This window comes from Megalops cyprinoides, chromosome 12, assembly GCF_013368585.1.
Source record: "Megalops cyprinoides isolate fMegCyp1 chromosome 12, fMegCyp1.pri, whole genome shotgun sequence".
Lineage (NCBI taxonomy): Eukaryota > Metazoa > Chordata > Actinopteri > Elopiformes > Megalopidae > Megalops > Megalops cyprinoides.
The window spans coordinates 36,702,682-36,721,054 of NC_050594.1; the positions used below are offsets into that span (position 1 = coordinate 36,702,682).

The window sequence follows — 18,373 nt, forward strand, 5'->3', positions numbered from 1 at the left end:
GCCCGTTGGAAACCAGGTGAGACTACCAATCTCAGAGAAAGGACAAAAGTTGACAACGTAAATCACAACCAAGGATTAAGATAAACAGAGACAACAAGCAGACTGGCGCAGAGACATAAGTGGTGGTCAATTCTAGAGTATGCAGGAAGCCCAGACAATTGGGGACCAGACTGATGTTTCTACTGAGTCTGAAAATTATGATGTCTACTACCTGCCAATAACTACATTGTACCAGCCTGCTTAGGTAAACAACCTTGAGCCAGAGGAACCAGGAAGATCCTTCTGAGGAAGACCAATGGAAAGTTCAAAGCTCCCCCCTCAAAGATTATATTACATTACATCATTTACTCTTACCCAGAGCGACTTCCAAATAAGTGAATCACTATGCTAAGAGTAGTTATTGCAAAGTATAACAAGAGGCCAGTAAGATACTAAGTTAAGTACTAAGCTAGTGCAGAGTGTTTTTTTAATAGGGATAGATAAGATAGATAGAGACAGGTGGAGAGGAATGTAGACTAGAGAAACAGCTTGAAAAAATGACTTTTAAGTTTTTTATTTAAGGCACCCTCAGGGAGTCTGTTGTCTGAATCTTGGCAGGAAGCTCATTCCACCAGTGTGGAGCCAGTACTGAGAAGAGGCGGGTCTGAGGGATGGCCCTTGTATTTCGGCACACAGGGGTGACCCGAGGTAGCAGAGTGCAGCACTCTTGCTGGCTTGCAGGTCTTGATCATGTCCTTTATGTATTGGGGGGCTGATCCTTTAAGTCCCTTGAAGGTTAGCAGCAAGGGCTTGAACTTGATCCTCGCTGCAACCAGTAGCCAGTGGTGGGACTCAAGGAGAGGTGTCACATAGGCCTGCTTGGGGAGGTTGAACGCCAGTTGGGCTGCTGCATTCTGGATAAGCTGCAGTGGTCGGATGACTTACACCAGGAGGCCAGCAAGCAGCGAGTTGCAGTAGTGCAGACATGACAGGATGAGAGTGTGGATAACCACTTGGGCTGTGTATTCGGAGAGTGAAGGTCTGATCTTTCTAACGCTGAATAACAGGAATCTGCAGATCCTGGTTGTGGCTGCAATATGCTCTTTGAAAGACAGATTCCTGTCCAAGGATCCCAGTATGGAAACAAACTCAAGAAGGGGGAGAAAGTGAAGTGGTTGTGGAGTTGGAAGAGAGGGAGCCCTACCTTAAAAGAGGTACAAAACCAGTCCTCTGCTTAACATATGATGAATATGGAAACTTAGTGAATAAACCACTATCATACACCATGGGATGGACATCCAACTGACAATAATCCAGGTTCCAGAGACTAACCCCAAGTAACACATACCTATGAAGCCATCAGGACTTTAAAAGGGGGAAGAGTATCGCCCTGTAGAACATTCAGGGTCCAATCTGAAATGGGATCTGTTCCTAGTGACACTGAGAACACAAATATTTCTAGGGCATAAGAATACAACCTATCCTACAGTAATGCCAGTTGTCAGGAAATAAAATAACATGAGAGAGAGGGCTGGGTGAGAGGACAGGGTTAACTACAAGCACCCCCAAGATTAAATACAAATAAAAATATCAAGTTATATAACATATATCTAATAATATATCTGATATTAAATAATATAGTTAAAGAGATCGTATTGTGGTGATATCTTTTTGGTTTGTTTGTTTTGTTGCTGTTAACATTTACAACTATATAGTAAGGCACTGCAGTTGGCTGGCTAGCTATTCACCAGTTAGCTGATTTACCTAGTTTGGTACTTTCAGTTAGGGATAGCCATTGTAGCCATAAGGTTATTCCAAGGTTCAAAAACTTTATCTATCTAGCATGCACTGAAATTAGATGCTACTTACAGTCATTGATAGGGAATTAATTAGTCTTGTGTTTTGGCCTGCGCTGTGATGAGGCAAACACATTTTAATTATCTGAATAACCTGATTTTCTTAGCTAAATAATTCCCTATCAATACTGCCTATCAATGCAAAGCACTCAACATGGTAGCACACTGTTCTTCTAATGGAGTAGATTCAATATGGTAAGATATACAGAAAAAACAAAATGCGTAACTGGCAAGGAGTTTGTTTGCTTGGTGACAAAGATGAGAACTGTGAGTTGTTCAGCAGAGTAGCATCTCATTTCAGTCCATGTGTGTCAAGACTGATACACAGTGCAGAGACGGGTGGATCAGAGATATGGTAGCTACTGCAATCACAGTATTCATATGTTGATTGGCAGCAGCACTATTAATGACAAACTTATCAGATCAAGTAGTTGCAACAAGAATATTGCATGTGGGATACATAAGTGGTTACAGATGCCACAGCTTTTTCAGATGAAAATAGCCTATACCTGTATGTTGTCATTTTATGAAGGATAAGAGAAGGTAGGTTATTGGGTTTTCTACAATGGTGAGAGTAAAAGCAGGCCACCACTGCAAGGCAATGAGAGGGAAAACAGTTGTATTCAAAGAGGAAAAAAAAATAGTTTATAGGTTTTATTATTTTATTACTGGTTGAAATGGGCTACCAGGGAGCATAAAACTGTTGTTAAAATCTCTTTATTGGGAAAATTTGGTTATCCTGAGCAAGTGGGTAATTAATGTAGTGCTGTGACAATACCTGAATCCAGATACCAGTCTTGGCAAAAAGGGAAGGCTTGAGCTCCTCTGTCTATAGTGGATTAAGCAGTGTAGCTGCATTTCAGTTGACTTGATTTCATATGGCTAAAACTAGGGACTCCTGCAAACACTGAAACTTAACCCACATTAGAAAGTTAGCATTTGTTCAGTATCATCAATACATAATCAATTATTGTTTTAATATTAAGTATAGTATTATTATAGTGTAACACCACTGCTATGTTTTAGGACAATGTTCCATAGACTGTACAACAGAAGGGCCCTGGATTCTGCTTTAGCATATAGAATTATTTTTAACTTGTGTCCCCTGTCGGTCCAAAATAATAGTGGATGTCTACCTTTTATAATAATAGACTAAACAGTAGAATACTACTATCATTTTAACATTAAAAATGATTGTAATCTCAAGACTACAGTCTTAATGTCAAAATGTCAAAATAAAATAATAAATGAAATATTTAAATAATAGTAGTTTTCCAAAGCAGACACTTAGCATCTACGTAGTCTTTCTTGTAACTCTGTGTTACCGGTAACAGACTTACAAATATTCTTAGAATGTGGATATTTATAATATTTGTGGCTTCAGCGTGGCCTTAGCGCTCAGAGTGTGCGTGTTTTAAATGATGTTACCCAGGAGCCTTCAAGAAGATCCTGTTTGTGCTGAGCTGAGAGTGCCCATGGCTAGCACTCATCTAGCAGTATCTAGCTTCAAGTTTACAGAAGCCCAGTGACAGACAACCGATGTCCACATAAATTGTTGAAGTGACATTGTTGCTTCTGTCTTAATATGTTTATACACTGTAAAATATTAATAGAAATGCCATGAATAATGAGTAAAATTCCCAAAAAGAGTTGTGTGTGAGTTGACAAAATAATTTGATACCTATGTTTGCAATGTTTATTCGAGCATTTAATATTTAGGATCTCCCAGACTCATATGCAGTTCTAATTTATTTGACTCCTATATGACTGCATGACACATATCTTATCTTTTAATCAGGAAACTATTCTAGAAATGCCAATCTAGGGGTCACTTTATTTCAGACAGAAGTGTGGTACATTGAGCACTGCTTAGGGTTCCTGATGTGTTGCCAGAGGACAGGGTGACCCTTTCTCAGTGAGCTATAGAAAGTATGTTGGTGCTACAAGCCAGTCAGTTTGCTTGTTCAGTTTAGATAGGTGTTATGCAGATGCACTGATCTTTATATTATATGGATGTGTAACTTTAATCATCAGAATCTGCTACCAGCCAAGCCAGTCCCAACAGTGGATCTGTTTAGCTCTGATGCCCATGAACAATGAGGGCATTTCATGACAAAGATGCATTAAAGATGTGTTATGAAGTTGCCTGCTTAAGATGGAGGCTGGGACGGATGGTGTCTGTCATGCTGAGATGATGTTCATCCTGACTTGACTGGGTGAAAGCTGGATCCTTTAGCAGCTGGACCTTGCTGCTGGCTGGAAGATAGGAACCAGTGGAGTCTCACACCCAGAGCTCCAGAAGAGCTAGTCTGCAGAGGCAGCAATATGCTCCCACCAACAGCAAGTATACAGTCGACACTTTGGTTTCCTGTAGAATTCACTCTTCACCACAAGCAAAGAATAAAATGGAAAAAGCACAACGAAAAGAAAAATCAATGGGAAGTGAACCATCTTTATCTAGAAAATATGATCAAAGTAGGGTCAAAGCTTTTGATATATTTTTGTTGTTGTATATAAATTACAACAGCATCTGCAGGATCTTGTATCCTACCAAGTGACAAAGTCTTCTCCCATTTGGGGAGAATTTTACTCATTATTCATTGGACTGTTATTAGACACTCTCCTCCACCCCCAAAATATGGCAGACGATTCTGTCTACAGCTTGTAATGTAGATGGGAAAGGACTTGCCCTAGTTTTGTTTAAAATTGCATTCTTTCCGACTCGCCTTGATTCGGCTAGGCAGTGTGCTATTTTCTATCTCCTTTAACATGTGTCGGTGGAAACTACAAACGCGTTTTTCAGTTTGAGTGCAATCTACAGGTTTTAAGCGTTAACACATGATTAGCGTATACTGTGCATGCTTTAGCGAAAATGGTATGTCACTAACACATAACTAGCCAGACGTCATGCAATCCGTAGCTTTCCGAACCTCACCTCTTCCAAGACTTCGATGCTGGCTGGGGTATCCTCGCCTCCATTCAGGGTGCTGGCTGCTGTCTCCTCCGCAGCAGTATCAGTTTCCAGTTCGGGAGACAGCATCCTGTTCTCTTGACATCGCAGAGGGGCGGTTTTAAAGCCTGACCTTTTACAATCCTTGTTTTTTCGGTACTAGCTCAGCTCCTTTCCCAGTCCCAATCCGCCACCTTCCGGAGCCAAGGAGGTCGGGGATCCCGCTTAGAGTGCTCCCATAGCAGCAAGCAGGGGGGCGGGGAGGCTGGGACTGCAGAAGCTATCCGGCATGTTCAAGGACGGTGAAAAGGGAAATCCCACAAACGGTTTAGATTGTATGTAGTGCACTAGCCAGAGCAAACGAAATATACACGCCATCGCCAAACAATGGATAAATCTGAAATAACGTTCAGTAGAGCAATATCTGATTGTTTAAATACACAAACTTAAATGTGGACACAAATGTCGGCAAGCTACCGATGTATAATTGCATCTCGCTCTAGTTTTCGTGCACGCACAAGAATATTAAATAGAATGTGCTTTAAAATTGAGTAACACACTAACTAAATATTAAGAGTGCAGCCCATAATTCAGGATCCGGTGTCCTTGAGCAAAAATGCAGGATGCGTCCTCCACGTTCTGTCTGGCAAGCGTCCCCACTCTTGTCAGTTGCGCCTACATTTTGCAAAAAACAGTAGCCATTGAGTCTCGCTTGTCAAGGAAAAGCGCATTCGTTCAAGACTGCACCGGGAGCTGGTTTCACGTATGCCACAGTCTGTGCGATAGTGCACTGCACTACTACAGCTCGAGTAACAGCCGAAGGAAGCTTTTTTCATTGAGCAATTGGGTCTCAATCAATGCGCATGTAATGTCTTATTTACGTAACGATAGAAATAATGTTTAATCTCTTATTAGAAATAATGGAGAAAAACACATTGCTCTTTTAACGTATGCTTAAACTGCTACACATTTCTGAAAAATAATTAAAAGTGATATTTCTGTTGTTACATACTCATACAAAAGATGTAGGCTACTTATGTTGATATCACTAAACTTATATATCCAATTACTTGCAAGAAATTATTCCACCAAGAGGGACAGGATATCAGCTGAGATCGGTTATAATTGCATAGTTCTTCAGGCCGGGAGACATCAATACAAGCCTTTAAAGGGAATGATCTGTAGAGAAAAAGAAAAAATGGTGACTTTTCTTATATCTAAAGTTGATTGCCAATCAACAATGCAGTCTGGTTAGTAAATTGTGAAGAAGGAACTGAGAGATGAAAGCTAATGGAAACATCAGCAATAGATCACTCTTTATGAAAGCGACCAACCCACCTGAAATGAGAAATCACTTGATAATCACCCACAAACAACAATTCTTTCCAAGTAATTTTTTAGTCATTCAAGATGTCTGATTACCCACACAATCAATAAAATCTATCAGGTACATTTATTTAATGAGACATTGGCTTCTATTTGCTTCTACTTCTACTGGCATACAGAACCCCGAAGAACTTAGCAATACATTTAACATCATTACAAGTTCCCCCTCTGTGATTACATTAAAAGGCCCCACAGAGTAGCGTCTCCTCTTCATTTGGGAGCATATAAATCCATGCATGCATGCTAACTGGGTTAATTTTGTTGTCGGTTCCAAATATGGCCTTATCCATTTTGGCTGCCTACCAATAGCTTCAGGGCAATAATGATATTTAAGTTGCAGCTTTTGTGGGCATCAGGATTTGAGATCTACAACCATCTCATCCTGTAATCCAGACAGTAAACTGCAACTCCATTCTTGACAGCTTTGTCTTGTAGAACCAACCCCTGGAATGCTAAGCAATAGCAGTCAAACGACATGCTGTACAATTAATGGGTTCAAGGTGTGTCAAATTCTGGACTGTATTATATTTTAATCTGCAGGTATTCTCTGTAAGCACAGCCTATCAAATACATATGGATATTAAATGTGTTATATGTAATGTATATTAATGCAAACCCCATAATGCTACTTCAGTGAAGGAGTGTCAAATCACTTAACCCAATTCCCATTGTTTTTAACCAAATAATTTGTGTGGTGTATTTTCAGGGCTTAAACACTACAGCAATCTCTTTTTATACATGCTCTCCCCGTTATTTTAATTCAGAGGAAACATGCAAACAGTAGAGCTTAAATTAAAAGTAAGGATGGTGCAAATATTTAAATTATACTCGAATATAAATAGTTAACTTAAATTTAGTAGAAATTGCACCATTTATTTAATCCATGAATTAAATTGTCCTTAAACCTAAATATTCTTTTTTTAGTGTTGCAAGCCCCAACAAAAATGGTATGCTGATTGGTGATCATTTCGAGCCGTGTTGTACTGCAAAAAACTACCTGCAAACTATTCTATTTTCACATTATTGACTATTATCTATAGAAACGAAACCAAAATGCAGGGCGGATGTTGTTTCGTAATGACTCCGGAAGCAGTTCCATGAGTGGCGGAAATAAGCGCTAGCACGTTGTTGTTTTTCGGAATTAAGCAGTGTGTGTGTTCCACTGTGTTAGAAAACTAATTTTGTTCTATAAAGGTGAGTGTTTTACAGTAATATGTACGCTTCAGTATTTCGCCTTTTATATAGCTTGGTACAGTAATCTACATTGGAAACGTGGACATGGTGACTGTCTTAACCCTAACGAAATGTATAGCCATGTTGACCCATGTTCACTAGCATAAGGACTACCTAGCTAGATACCGATGTTATAAATAGGGTGACTGCATTTGCTACCCAGTGTTTAGTGTTATTTGTTTTAGATAACGGCACCAAGCTAGCTAGCAAGCTAAGCGGTTTAGAGTGTAAATGTGACGGGCACTTGTGCATGTACAGCTTCATCAAACAAAAATGAGCTTCATAAACAAATGAACAAAACTTATCACATCGTTTTTAGACAGTTTGTGCGCAGATGGTCGCGACACGATGGTTGCGTCATATATATTTCCTCTGATGGCTTTTACAGGGAGATGTTGAGGCGACCCAAGTCCGGTGACTCGGAGGCGGACCTCTTACGCGCCCAGGAGGAATTCTTGGCCTCGGGCGCGCAGTCGGCTGTTCGCGTGGTTCACCGACCGGACAAGCGCAGAGGGAAGTTGGGTGTGGAGAATCAAGAACCAGAGGCTGAAAGCAGTCGCAGAGATGTGGTTACCATGTCAGGTACACACTGATTTAGTATTATATGCCTGTTACCTCATGTCTCCATTTCGAGTGCTGCAAGGAATGAGAATGTTTATGTGTAGTTGTCTTTGGGCTGACCTCAGGTTTGTGTGGCACAGATCTCTCAGATCAGATTCCCACTCTGACTCCTGCACCACCCAAGAAGTCCCGTTTCAAGGACCGTGTGTACTTTGAGGATGATGACCCTGAGGAACAGTTGGACAGACATGACATGCACATCACCGCTGTCCTGTCCAGGATCGTTGTAAGTGTCACCACACATCTTACAGCCTTTCACCATCAGTGCAGCTGCTTGTACCCAGTTGTCCCTACCATAGTGTCTGAGACATTCCTTCTTGTCTCCTTGTGTGCAGGAGAAGGACACCAGCACTGTCCCTGTGTCTCTCCCAGCATTCACTGGTGCAGCTTTCCCCAAAGTCTTCCATCGGTCAGAGATAGAGGATATGGTAAGATCAGCTCAGTAGTCATTGAAGGGGTGGTGAAAAGGTCCCTGATTCATAGAGTCAGAAGTCTCTTACCTTCACTTATTTATTCTTAAATTTGCACAATTATCATTGGTATTCAATTATACCTATTTACGTTCCTTAGGTATGGGTAATTATGAGTCATTTGCTGTGGAGATATTTTGCTGAAGGAACCATTGAACAAGGGCATAGGTTGGAATGTTGGCATTTATGTGTCTATCTTATTTACTTAGGAGAGAAATGAATAAGTAAATTAAGATTGCTGGTCACTGTGGTGGAAATGTGGTCACAGTTTCTGAGCTGACCCCTGTAGTATGGCAGCTTATAAAAATCAGTATTATATTTGTGGTCGTTTGTCTTACAGAAAACGAAACTCAAAACTCATCAAGCAGTCTGTTTATTGTGTGCGAGTCTTGAATTTTGAATGGACAGTTTAGTTTATGTGTTGTTTGTAACAGACCTTGCGAAAAGCCTGGAAGATGATGCTCTTTCCTTAGGATTAATGGCTTACCTCTTGTTGTATGGGTGTTCTTCCCCTGTAGGGGCAGGGTCTGGTACCAGGTGCCAGGAGGAGTATTTTTGCCCAGAAGATTGCAGCTCAGAGAGCCAGGGAAGCAGGGTTGTCTTCAAACGGTGGCATGCAATGTGCCCAGCTTCACCTGCAGTCTGGATTACATGGGGCAATACCTTCACCTGTTGTTACCATGGAGACAAGACTGCCTCTGTCTGGATCTGAGGGTAGTGTGGGACCCTTGCTGAATCACACTTGACTGTGTCACAGGCTTTATACCCTTGCAGGATTTTAAAAATATTGAGGAATGGTTGCATTTCTGAGAACTGTGCATGGTTTTTGATGTCCATAATGAATTGTGAAAATTATACCAGACCTGGATCTGTTTGTTGAATGTTATTGGCAAGATATTCTTTATTATGAGAGATTATATGCAGATCTAGCAGGGATAATTGAAAAGGAATTTTAAACTCAGTGGGACTCCCTGGTTCAGTAGCTATTAATACTAAAGGGTCACACTGAAGAGTGTGATTGACATATGGATGGAACTGGCTGTGAACAGTTACTTCTTTTAGACACGGGCAGCTTCAGTCCTCAATGGCTGCACGGTCCCCTCATCTTCTAGTTCCCTGATCTTTTAATTTTTCCATTGGAGATATATTGGCATTGGAACTCTGCTCTCCCTGTCTTCCAGGTGTAGTCAGATTCTCCTCAAAGCATAATTCTAATCCTCACAACATCCTTCCTTCAAGGGCCAGAGTTTTTTCTGAGTACATGTAGTATGTATGAATGTTTCTGCAATATCGCTATCACCACATCTACGTATGTGTTCAGGCTGGGCTGGGACAGAGGGCTCCAGGCTGGTGTCGGGCCAAGGTCTGAGTCAGCCTGACAGTGCCACAGAGGCCTTGAAGATCCACCAGGAGAATCAGGAGAGGTTGGAGGGCATGTCCCAAGCAGATATCCTGGAGGAGCAGAAGCGGCTGCTAGCTCACTTAGGTGGGTTCACTGGTGGGTCAGGTCACACTGGGGATGCGAAAACCATTTCAGGCCCAGGCTGTGTGTTTAAGATTATTTTTTTGTTTCCTGAAAACGTACCTCCAGACTTAAACTGCCATGTCAAGTATGACTTGGCACCAGGCTTGGTGCCCGGAGAAAATACAAAGGGGCACACTTGGTAATAAATACCATGTTGACATCAGGATATAAGGAAACAACTGGGGGTGCACTGAGTTCCGTCTGGGGGTGGAATGCACCTCTAAGCACCCCTAAAACACCGGCCCTGCTTGGGACTTGGAAAAATTTGATATTTTAGGCCTGCCTTTAAATCTGGATTTCATGTGTTCATGGTGTAACTTGTAGGTGTAATGTTTGCAGCTAAACCGACACTGCACCTATATCTTCGAGGCTGACTCAGGTGGTTTCAGCTCAACACTAATTGAACATCCAGCTGAAGGTTTATTGCAGGTGGCTCCTGATGTTCTGGTGTCCCTGGTGTGTCTGGGGGAAAAGTTATCCAAAGATCCATGATTATGAAAGGTACATTGCTCTAGGACTCATTCGGGTTGCCAGCTCCCCTTCACAGTGTGTCTCTCTGCTTCTCAGATCCTCAGCTGGTGGACTTCATCAGGTCTCATAAAGCAAAGGGCTCCCCAGTCTCAGTTGTCCCCTCCTCGGGTGGCCAGATCAAGGAGCAGCAGGACTGCTGCACACCAGGCTGGGTGGAGCCAGAGGTAGACCCGTGGGAACCAGATCAGGAGACACCTTTGATGGAGACCGAGGAAGATGGACCGGAGCCACTGCCGCGACCACCAATCACAGGTAAAAGTGAAGATCCATGAATATGGACTAGTCGACCCCAATTGCATTGCTGATGTTTCTAGTGTGGTGTATTTTGTGAGTTTGATTTGGTCATTTACATATATTAAAAACAAATTGTATTCTGAATCCAAACGTTCATTCCTTGTCTGGGTAAGAAAATGGTTTCAACTTGCCAGATTGTGACTCGCTGCAGTATTGTGTTTGAGTTCTGAGCTGGGCTACACACATGCACACACACACACACACACACAAACACACGCGCGCATACGTACTGAGTGTACCTCCGTACCTGAGTGTGTTTCTGTGGTATTTACTGATTCACAGTCAGTGATTTCCATGACAAATTTTATGGTTTGTGTGTTTTTTCACTTTCTACTGTCCATTACATTGTTATTGCTGTAATGGAGAGGATTATGGCAAGATGATTGTACAAGAATGCCTTGCTAATTGATCTTGCTATTCATTCCTCTTCCCACCCAAGACACTCTGCAGAATACCGCACTCACAAGCTGGCAGCGAATCCTGTTGTTTTTGTTGTCCAGGTAGTTCCAGATGGGCTGATGGTGGACTCATCCAAACACCTTTCCTCCAAAGGAATACAAAGAACAATCGTATGTCTTGCCAAAAGATTTTGAGCCACACACCCACGGACCCAGGTCCTGCATTGTGGAATGCTTTTCTGTGCTGTACCGAGGCTACAGAGGCACCAGATCATGAGTGCAGCTGTATCTTCTGTGGAGACTAAGATGGGAAAGATCAATTTATACTGTCTTTTCTAATGACAAAACTGGGGGTACAACCCTTCCTCCCCCTCCACCGTCGTTATCTGCAATTGTTGCCCCCCTGCCCCCCCCCCCACTGATTTCAATTAGTCTGATTAGCCGTGCCCCCTTTGAGAACAAGCCCAGTTTCCATAGGGTAATGGAGCTTATGGAACACTACAGCAGTCAGCACATGTTCACATACCATAGTGAGTCTGCCTTATCTAGATCAATTCCTTATCTGTCACAGCTAACTAAACTGTTAAATCTGTTTGGGTCAGTTTGCTTCTGTCCAATCCTGAACACTTTAAAATGTAATCCTGAAATTATATTTGTATCAGTTTTTGGGTGCAGTTCTGGTTGATCCATTCAGTACACAAAAAGTTACACAAGAATCTGTGGCAAACAAAGGAGTAAGTCCCTTATTGTGTTACTGCAGAGACTTCTAGCCCTTTCCCCCTGTAGCCCCCCTTGGACCCCTTTGTCAGTATTACAGCTAAAGGTCAGTGTTGTGTTTGTTGGCCACAGGACATTTGCTGGACGTGACGCAGATGGGATGTTTCAGGGACAGGTTGTGCATGATGGGTTATCCTAAAGATGAGTCATTTCTGTCTCTCACCCTAGAGCAGGAGCTGCCAGTCAAGCCACGAAAGGAGTGGCTTCACATGGACAACCTGGAGACAGAGAAGCTGGAGTGGCTAAGGGACCTGCCGCCACCCAGGAGGAAGGGAACCAAGAAGGTGTGAGAGAGGAGGGGGTGAGGGGGGACACCAAGATAATAAGGGAGGGCGGGCCTAGTGCACTGTGAGGGGGGAGGGGGGCTCGGAGGGCTAGAGAGAGTGGGAGAGCAGGGAAGGAACTGTTTATCAGTGCCCAGAACTGTTTGTGATGGAGGCGTGACTCTGTCTGTGCTGGCAGGCGATGCAGGCCCGTTTTGATTTCACTGGCGCCCTGATTCCTCCCATGGAGGACCTTCCCACCCATCTTGGCCTACACCACCATGGAGAGGAGCCCGAGGTCAGTGGGCTGCCCTGAGAGAGTGAGGGTCGCTGTACGGTGCAGCTGACTGTTGTACATGCACGTGTGGGTGGACTGCATTGGATGATCTCTGTGTCTCTGTGTCTCTTCCCCCAGCGGGCAGGTTACTCCCTGCAGGAGCTCTTCCATCTCTCGCGCAGTCAGGTGATTCAGCAGCGCTGCCTGGCTCTCACTACTCTTGCTGGCATCCTCACAAAGGTAACCAGAGCACACAGCTTGCCCTACCGCACTATGTAAATGCCCCCCTCTGCCCAGCAGATACGCACCACTGATGACCCTCACTGTCTCTACAGCAAAAAAAAAAAAAAACACTATGCTGTTTAAAATTAAGCCTGCAGGCCAGGCCTGTATTAGCTACCTACTGTTCCGGTGAACATTTGGGGAAGTGAAAGAAAACAATAGTTTAATCACGGAAGGGCCTGGTGTATTCGAAGCAAGAAATTACAGGCTCTGCATTGATCCCCATTTCACTCACTGTAGGTCTGGTAATTTCTCACAAGGGAGCAGCTCCGGTTTGGTGCCAGGAGCTGACCGAATGTGGTTGATGATCTTTCTTGTATATGGTCATTAAAGTCTACTGAAATGGAATCAGGCTGATGGCAGTGTGAGAGAAACGGAACAAAGGATGAATCATCTTTTAATTTACATTGTTCTGTCAGAGCAGAGTGCTTACTGTATTCCTTTATTGAGAGAGAAATTTAACCATTTGTTGATCTGCCCTTTTTTTACTGTTTTCTACAGATTGATATGTTCCTGTGCCTAGTGATTTGAAATGGTTGTTCGAATTTGGGCACATTGATAGTGTATTCAATGTTATGTTCCTAGGACTGGTTGTTTGACGTTGTCCTAAAAATCAGCATCCATAGATGTCAAAATATATGGTGTAAAAGTAAATGTTAATTTTATACAATCAAAACAAAAAAATGGAAAATTTGGATTGTGGCAAGCCTGACTATACACTGTGACTTTTTCCATTGTTTGAGCTGTCTCCCTGTGGCTGTTTGACACTGGTTGAGCTGTGTCTTCACCCCTGTCCCCTAGGCTCATGCTGGTGACCTGGCCTCCTCCTTGAGAGGCAGCGTGGTGTCCTCTATGCTTGACGCTGGCCTCCTCTTCCTGCTGCGCTTCTCTCTGGATGACAGTGTGGAGGGCGTGATGGCTGCTGCCACGCATGCTCTCCATGCCTTGCTCTTCTGCCCTGGTGACGAGGTTGGGTAAATGCTGTAGTTTAGCTACAGCATATTTTTAACTTTTTACTCTTGCCTTAAATGTTATCACTTTATTTGATGCTGGATGTTCTATCAGTTACGGTGGTTCTTTAATGTTTTTCAGCTTTGTTGATTACACCAGGTGAGCTCAGGGGCCGTTGGCAGCTGCAGTGAGAGCACTCCCATTAGGGCGTGTCATGTCCTTACCTTCAGATTCCACCAATGTAGTGCTATTCCTGTACAGATGAAAAACAACTTTCCTTTGCTGTTGGATTTGACTGCCCCTGAAGTTATGATATGCCACTTTTTAAAAAATGAGATCTCTACTGAAAGGCACCAAGCCAGAAGAACCTTTGTTCTTTGTTCAAGAACAATTTGTAATCGAGTCAGCATGTGGGAGGTAGCCTCTAAAATCTTAAGACAGTCTGTCAGTCAGGTAACAGACCGAGCCTGGAAAAGTCCTATAAAGTCCTCTACTTAAAGCTCCATAGAAAGATTAATCTCTCCTCAGCACTCTGTAAGGTGGATGCCCTTTCTTTACTGTTTAATAAGGGAAAAGGCCTTCAGGGCTAAACATATCATGCTGTTTAGATCCAGCAGGTGATCAGTGGCAGTCAGGCAGTCGATTTCTCCTGCAGAGACCCCCTTTTCCCCACTGTGGATCAGATGCAGTTTTCCCAGAAGCCTCAGCAGAAGTGCCCTTCCTGGGATCTTACTGTGGCAGTCTGGCCTAACCTGCCTCTCAGAAAGCACTGGAAATTGACAAAGGCAGCACCTTGAGTATTAACAAAGGAGTTGCAGTGGTTTATTGATTAGGCGCAGAGAGGAGCTTGTTGGTCAGTTGGGTGGGCAGTAAGCTCCCTGTGAGAAACCTGAGGTGTTTTGGTGTCAGTGGCTATTTTTCCCTGCCTTTCCTGGAAACATACTGTTTCTTTGCACCGTGTCAGTCTCCTCTTATTCACGCTCTTACTATATGTTCACACCGGGAGCAGCGATAGCGTCAAAATTTGCTCTGGCTGCCCTGCCAACAACTCTGTTGAAGAAGTGGACATTCTGAACTTCTGAACTGAACTGACATAGATGAAATAGGTGGCTGCAAGTTCGTTTGGTATGCTTGATTTTGCAAACGTTATTTAAAGGGGCTGCAAAGCAATGTTGACCGGTATCTTTGTGCCGACTGACCACAAGTAGGGTATAAGTTAACCTCATGAAATCTTTTAAATGTGAAGGTAAGAAATCGATCGATGAAGGAAAAAAATGAGCAATTATAATTACATGTTTAGTAACAAAATAAACTAACGAAATAAATGAAGTAAATGCCATTTGTGTGGTGTGACTTTTGTGTTGATGTTAAGTGCGAAGTCAAATTTCAATATGCAGTTTAGAGGACACGTTTACTAGCCTTGGTCTTTAATTAACATTAACGTTAATTTGTTTGTAGCATACATTAATTATCAACATCTCCTCCATTATGCTTTGCAAACTAATGTTTGGTCGGAACAAAAGTTTACACCGTTGTGTTCTCTAGAATTCTCTAGAGCGGAGCACTTCTAAATTCCGATTGGTTGCCTCCGAACTGCATCATAGCTCATTACCATAAAGTTGCCTGGACTTCAACTTTATTCTGACGCCCACACCGCCCAAGATGCTCTGCCAACGGTCATGCTGCCGCTCGCTGCCTAGAGACGCTAGCTCACATAGAAAATGAATGACTTCCGGTCACTTTGACGCTCTTGCCGCTCCCGGTCTGAACGTAGGTTTAGAGTCTATAATCATTTTTTTGTCTCTTTGCAATTATGTTGTGATCATAGGCAGCATATTTGCGTCCCTCTCTCTCTCTCGCCCTCTCAATTTTCATTTTTTCCAAAATGTGCTTTATTGGCAGGACAGACAACAAACAATACAGCAATTAACCAAATGTAACTATAAAGTAAAAGAAAACACATATACATACAGATTAAATTGATTCATAATAAAGAATAATCAAACCTACATAGTACATCCAGCAGTAAACTATAAAGTGATCACTAGTTAACTAATTAATATGATAAAATATGAATATATACATTTAAATTTATTATTGGTGCTGCAGCACAAGGCACTTATTATTATTGTCCTTCAGACTATGGCATGTGGCCACAAACTGGGCTGCTAGTATTGTTTTGGGGGGATATTTGTGTGATCCTGTTTTGTGATGGGACCCCACATCCCACTGCCATAAAGAGCAATTGGCTGAATGACACTTCAGATTTTTCCAAAATTGTAGTGGGCTTAAATTGTAGAACCTCTTCTTTATGGCATAAAATACCCTGCATGCTGTCTCCTTTACTGCCAGATCAAACTTCCCTGAGGCACTGATAATCAGTCCCAGGGTGGAGGTGTGCTCTAGGGTAGTGTTTCTCATTCCACACCACTGTGTGAAGAAATGTGTTTGTTTATTTCCAAATTTTACACTGCATTTATTTAATGAGTACATTGATGTCATATACATTACTGCCTACACCATCTTGAAGAATTGTCAGAAAGAGACCTCTTTGCCAAATTGAATCAAATACCCTTGTAAAGTGTACAAAGCAGGCAAATATTTTCCCTTTATTTGTGTGGTAGACATTTGTTTATTATGGTGAGTGGGGTCTAAATATGGTCAGATATACAGTGGTTTTGGAGAAATCTGACTCTTATTCAACACATTGTGTTCAGAAAGGAAGGCCAGTATCTGGGCATTAATTATACTGCAGGAAACCTTCCCCAGATTACTGTTCACACAGATGCCTTGGTCGTTGCTGGGGTCAAAATTGTCTCTACTTTTATATATTGGTGTTATTAGCTCTTGAATGAAGCTTGAGTAGGACCAATTGTAGCTCAGGACTGCTGTGTTTTGACATCTCTAAATTACTGCTTTCAGGCATGCTAGCTTTGCCTGAATAGAGGGCTTTGTATTTGTCATGTAGCTCTTCAGTTGTAATTGTTTCGTCTAGGAGGTTCTGATTGTCCTTAATACAGGATCATACAGGAAAATACAAGTTTTTGATTTTTTTGAAGTTTCATTTTTTCTGTTCTTTATTTTGTATATCTTTATAAAGGTTTTCAATATATTTTCCAAGTGTTTATATTTTGGATGGCTAATTCTTCAGTTTTAGTTGAATTTAGTTTATTCCGGTTTTTCCAAAAATGATTTTGGTTTATTGACTCTTACATTTCATTGAATTGTGCGTTAGTGTGCTCTTGTCTTTTTTTTGAATGTGTGTTTGTACTGTTTAAGTGTCTCACAGTATCTCAGGTGTAAATCTGGATTATCAGGATCTCTGTGTTTTTGGTTAGATGATTGTCTCAGTTTTTTCTTATAGTTTTACAGTCTTCATCAAACAATATTTCTTTAAATTTATTATTTCCATCATCACTCAAATGCATTCTCTGGCTTCTCTCTCAGAAATTTTGCTTATATCATTTATGGACACATTTGCAACTGTTTTTGTAAGTCAATATGTGTTTTGGTATGATTTATTAGGCTTTTGATTTCATTGGTGCTAATTGCATTTTTGTATAATTGTTCACTGTTTGGAGCCTGTCTGTTGCAGTGATTGAGCTTGTACAACCTACTGGGCGGTGTATGTGTGTTCATTGGTTGCTGTGCTCTCTTTATATGAGCACTGTGATCTGACAAGTGTGTTTGGGTTCTAACAGTGAATGCATTTATAAAAGAGGGGTCTATGTCTGTGATGGCATAGTCTACCACAAAAGAGTCTTCCATAGTCTACCGAAAGCATCTCCCCTGACCCCCCCATTCATTGTATACAAACCGAGGCCTGGACAGAGATGCAGCGGTTCTTTTCCATTTTTGTTTACTGCGCTGTCATGGTTGTTTCTAGGGGCTATATTTGGTTAATGGTACAAAGTGGTCAGTCTAAAATGTGGTGGTTTCTCTGTGTGCAATTGGACTCACGTTGTATTCCTGTCCTAGAGTTCAGATCTCCCCACAGAAACACCTTCCCCTGAGCCTGGAAGTGGCAGATCTCTAAATGGAGATTTGGGAAAAAATCCTCTGTGTCATAAGTGGAGTCAGAGGGTGGTATATATGTTGCACATAGGAATGTCAGGTTGTACAAATGTTATATTACTGATTTTTAGCCAAATATGCATATTTGATTTTTTGATTGCTCTAATGCAACCTGCAAGCTCTTCCTTGTACCATATTATAACGTCCCCATTATCCTTGCCACACTGGATTATGCTGTGTTTCAGGGAAAGTCGAATAATCTCTATACAGCCTGAGGGACAGTGAGTGGACACAGCTGTATGGCACCATGTCTCCCGTAGGATAATAGTATCCTTGTTTTTTATGTTTGTAATAAATTCAGAGTCTGTGCTCTTTATTCCAAATACTGAGGAACACAGACCCTTAATATTCCAACTAGTGACTGAAAATTACTAATGCACAAAATGTTAATGTTATTTCACAGAACAAGGTATCATTTCTAGAAATATAAAACAGAATCATTTTAGTCTTACACAAGAACAATTCTTTTGTTTTGGTGACAACTTATCACATTATTTTGTTGATGA

General features: G+C 41.9%; 2 protein-coding genes across 3 annotated transcripts in view; one reads left to right on the plus strand and one right to left on the minus strand.

Moving 5' to 3' along the window:
* The window catches only part of LOC118787240 (transmembrane protein 151B), a 29,334-nt gene extending 24,097 nt beyond the window's left edge, over nucleotides 1-5,237 (minus strand). Inside the window, exon 1 of the mRNA XM_036542730.1 lies at nucleotides 4,771-5,237. Coding sequence (XP_036398623.1) covers nucleotides 4,771-4,875 — 105 coding nt within the window. The 5' untranslated portion in view covers nucleotides 4,876-5,237. The remainder of the gene's footprint in view (nucleotides 1-4,770) is intronic.
* A 2,045-nt stretch (nucleotides 5,238-7,282) lies between these two features.
* rpap1 (RNA polymerase II associated protein 1) overlaps nucleotides 7,283-18,373 on the plus strand; it is a 46,278-nt gene continuing 35,187 nt past the window's right edge. Inside the window, exons 1-11 of one of the 2 annotated variants that reach the window (XM_036542002.1) lie at nucleotides 7,283-7,365; nucleotides 7,793-7,986; nucleotides 8,091-8,251; nucleotides 8,361-8,453; nucleotides 9,014-9,209; nucleotides 9,817-9,981; nucleotides 10,588-10,803; nucleotides 12,189-12,304; nucleotides 12,483-12,581; nucleotides 12,699-12,800; nucleotides 13,644-13,811. In XM_036542002.1, coding sequence (XP_036397895.1) covers nucleotides 7,797-7,986; nucleotides 8,091-8,251; nucleotides 8,361-8,453; nucleotides 9,014-9,209; nucleotides 9,817-9,981; nucleotides 10,588-10,803; nucleotides 12,189-12,304; nucleotides 12,483-12,581; nucleotides 12,699-12,800; nucleotides 13,644-13,811 — 1,506 coding nt within the window. In that variant the 5' untranslated portion in view covers nucleotides 7,283-7,365; nucleotides 7,793-7,796. The remainder of the gene's footprint in view (nucleotides 7,366-7,792; nucleotides 7,987-8,090; nucleotides 8,252-8,360; nucleotides 8,454-9,013; nucleotides 9,210-9,816; nucleotides 9,982-10,587; nucleotides 10,804-12,188; nucleotides 12,305-12,482; nucleotides 12,582-12,698; nucleotides 12,801-13,643; nucleotides 13,812-18,373) is intronic. The other variant, XM_036542003.1, reaches the window with a different exon arrangement.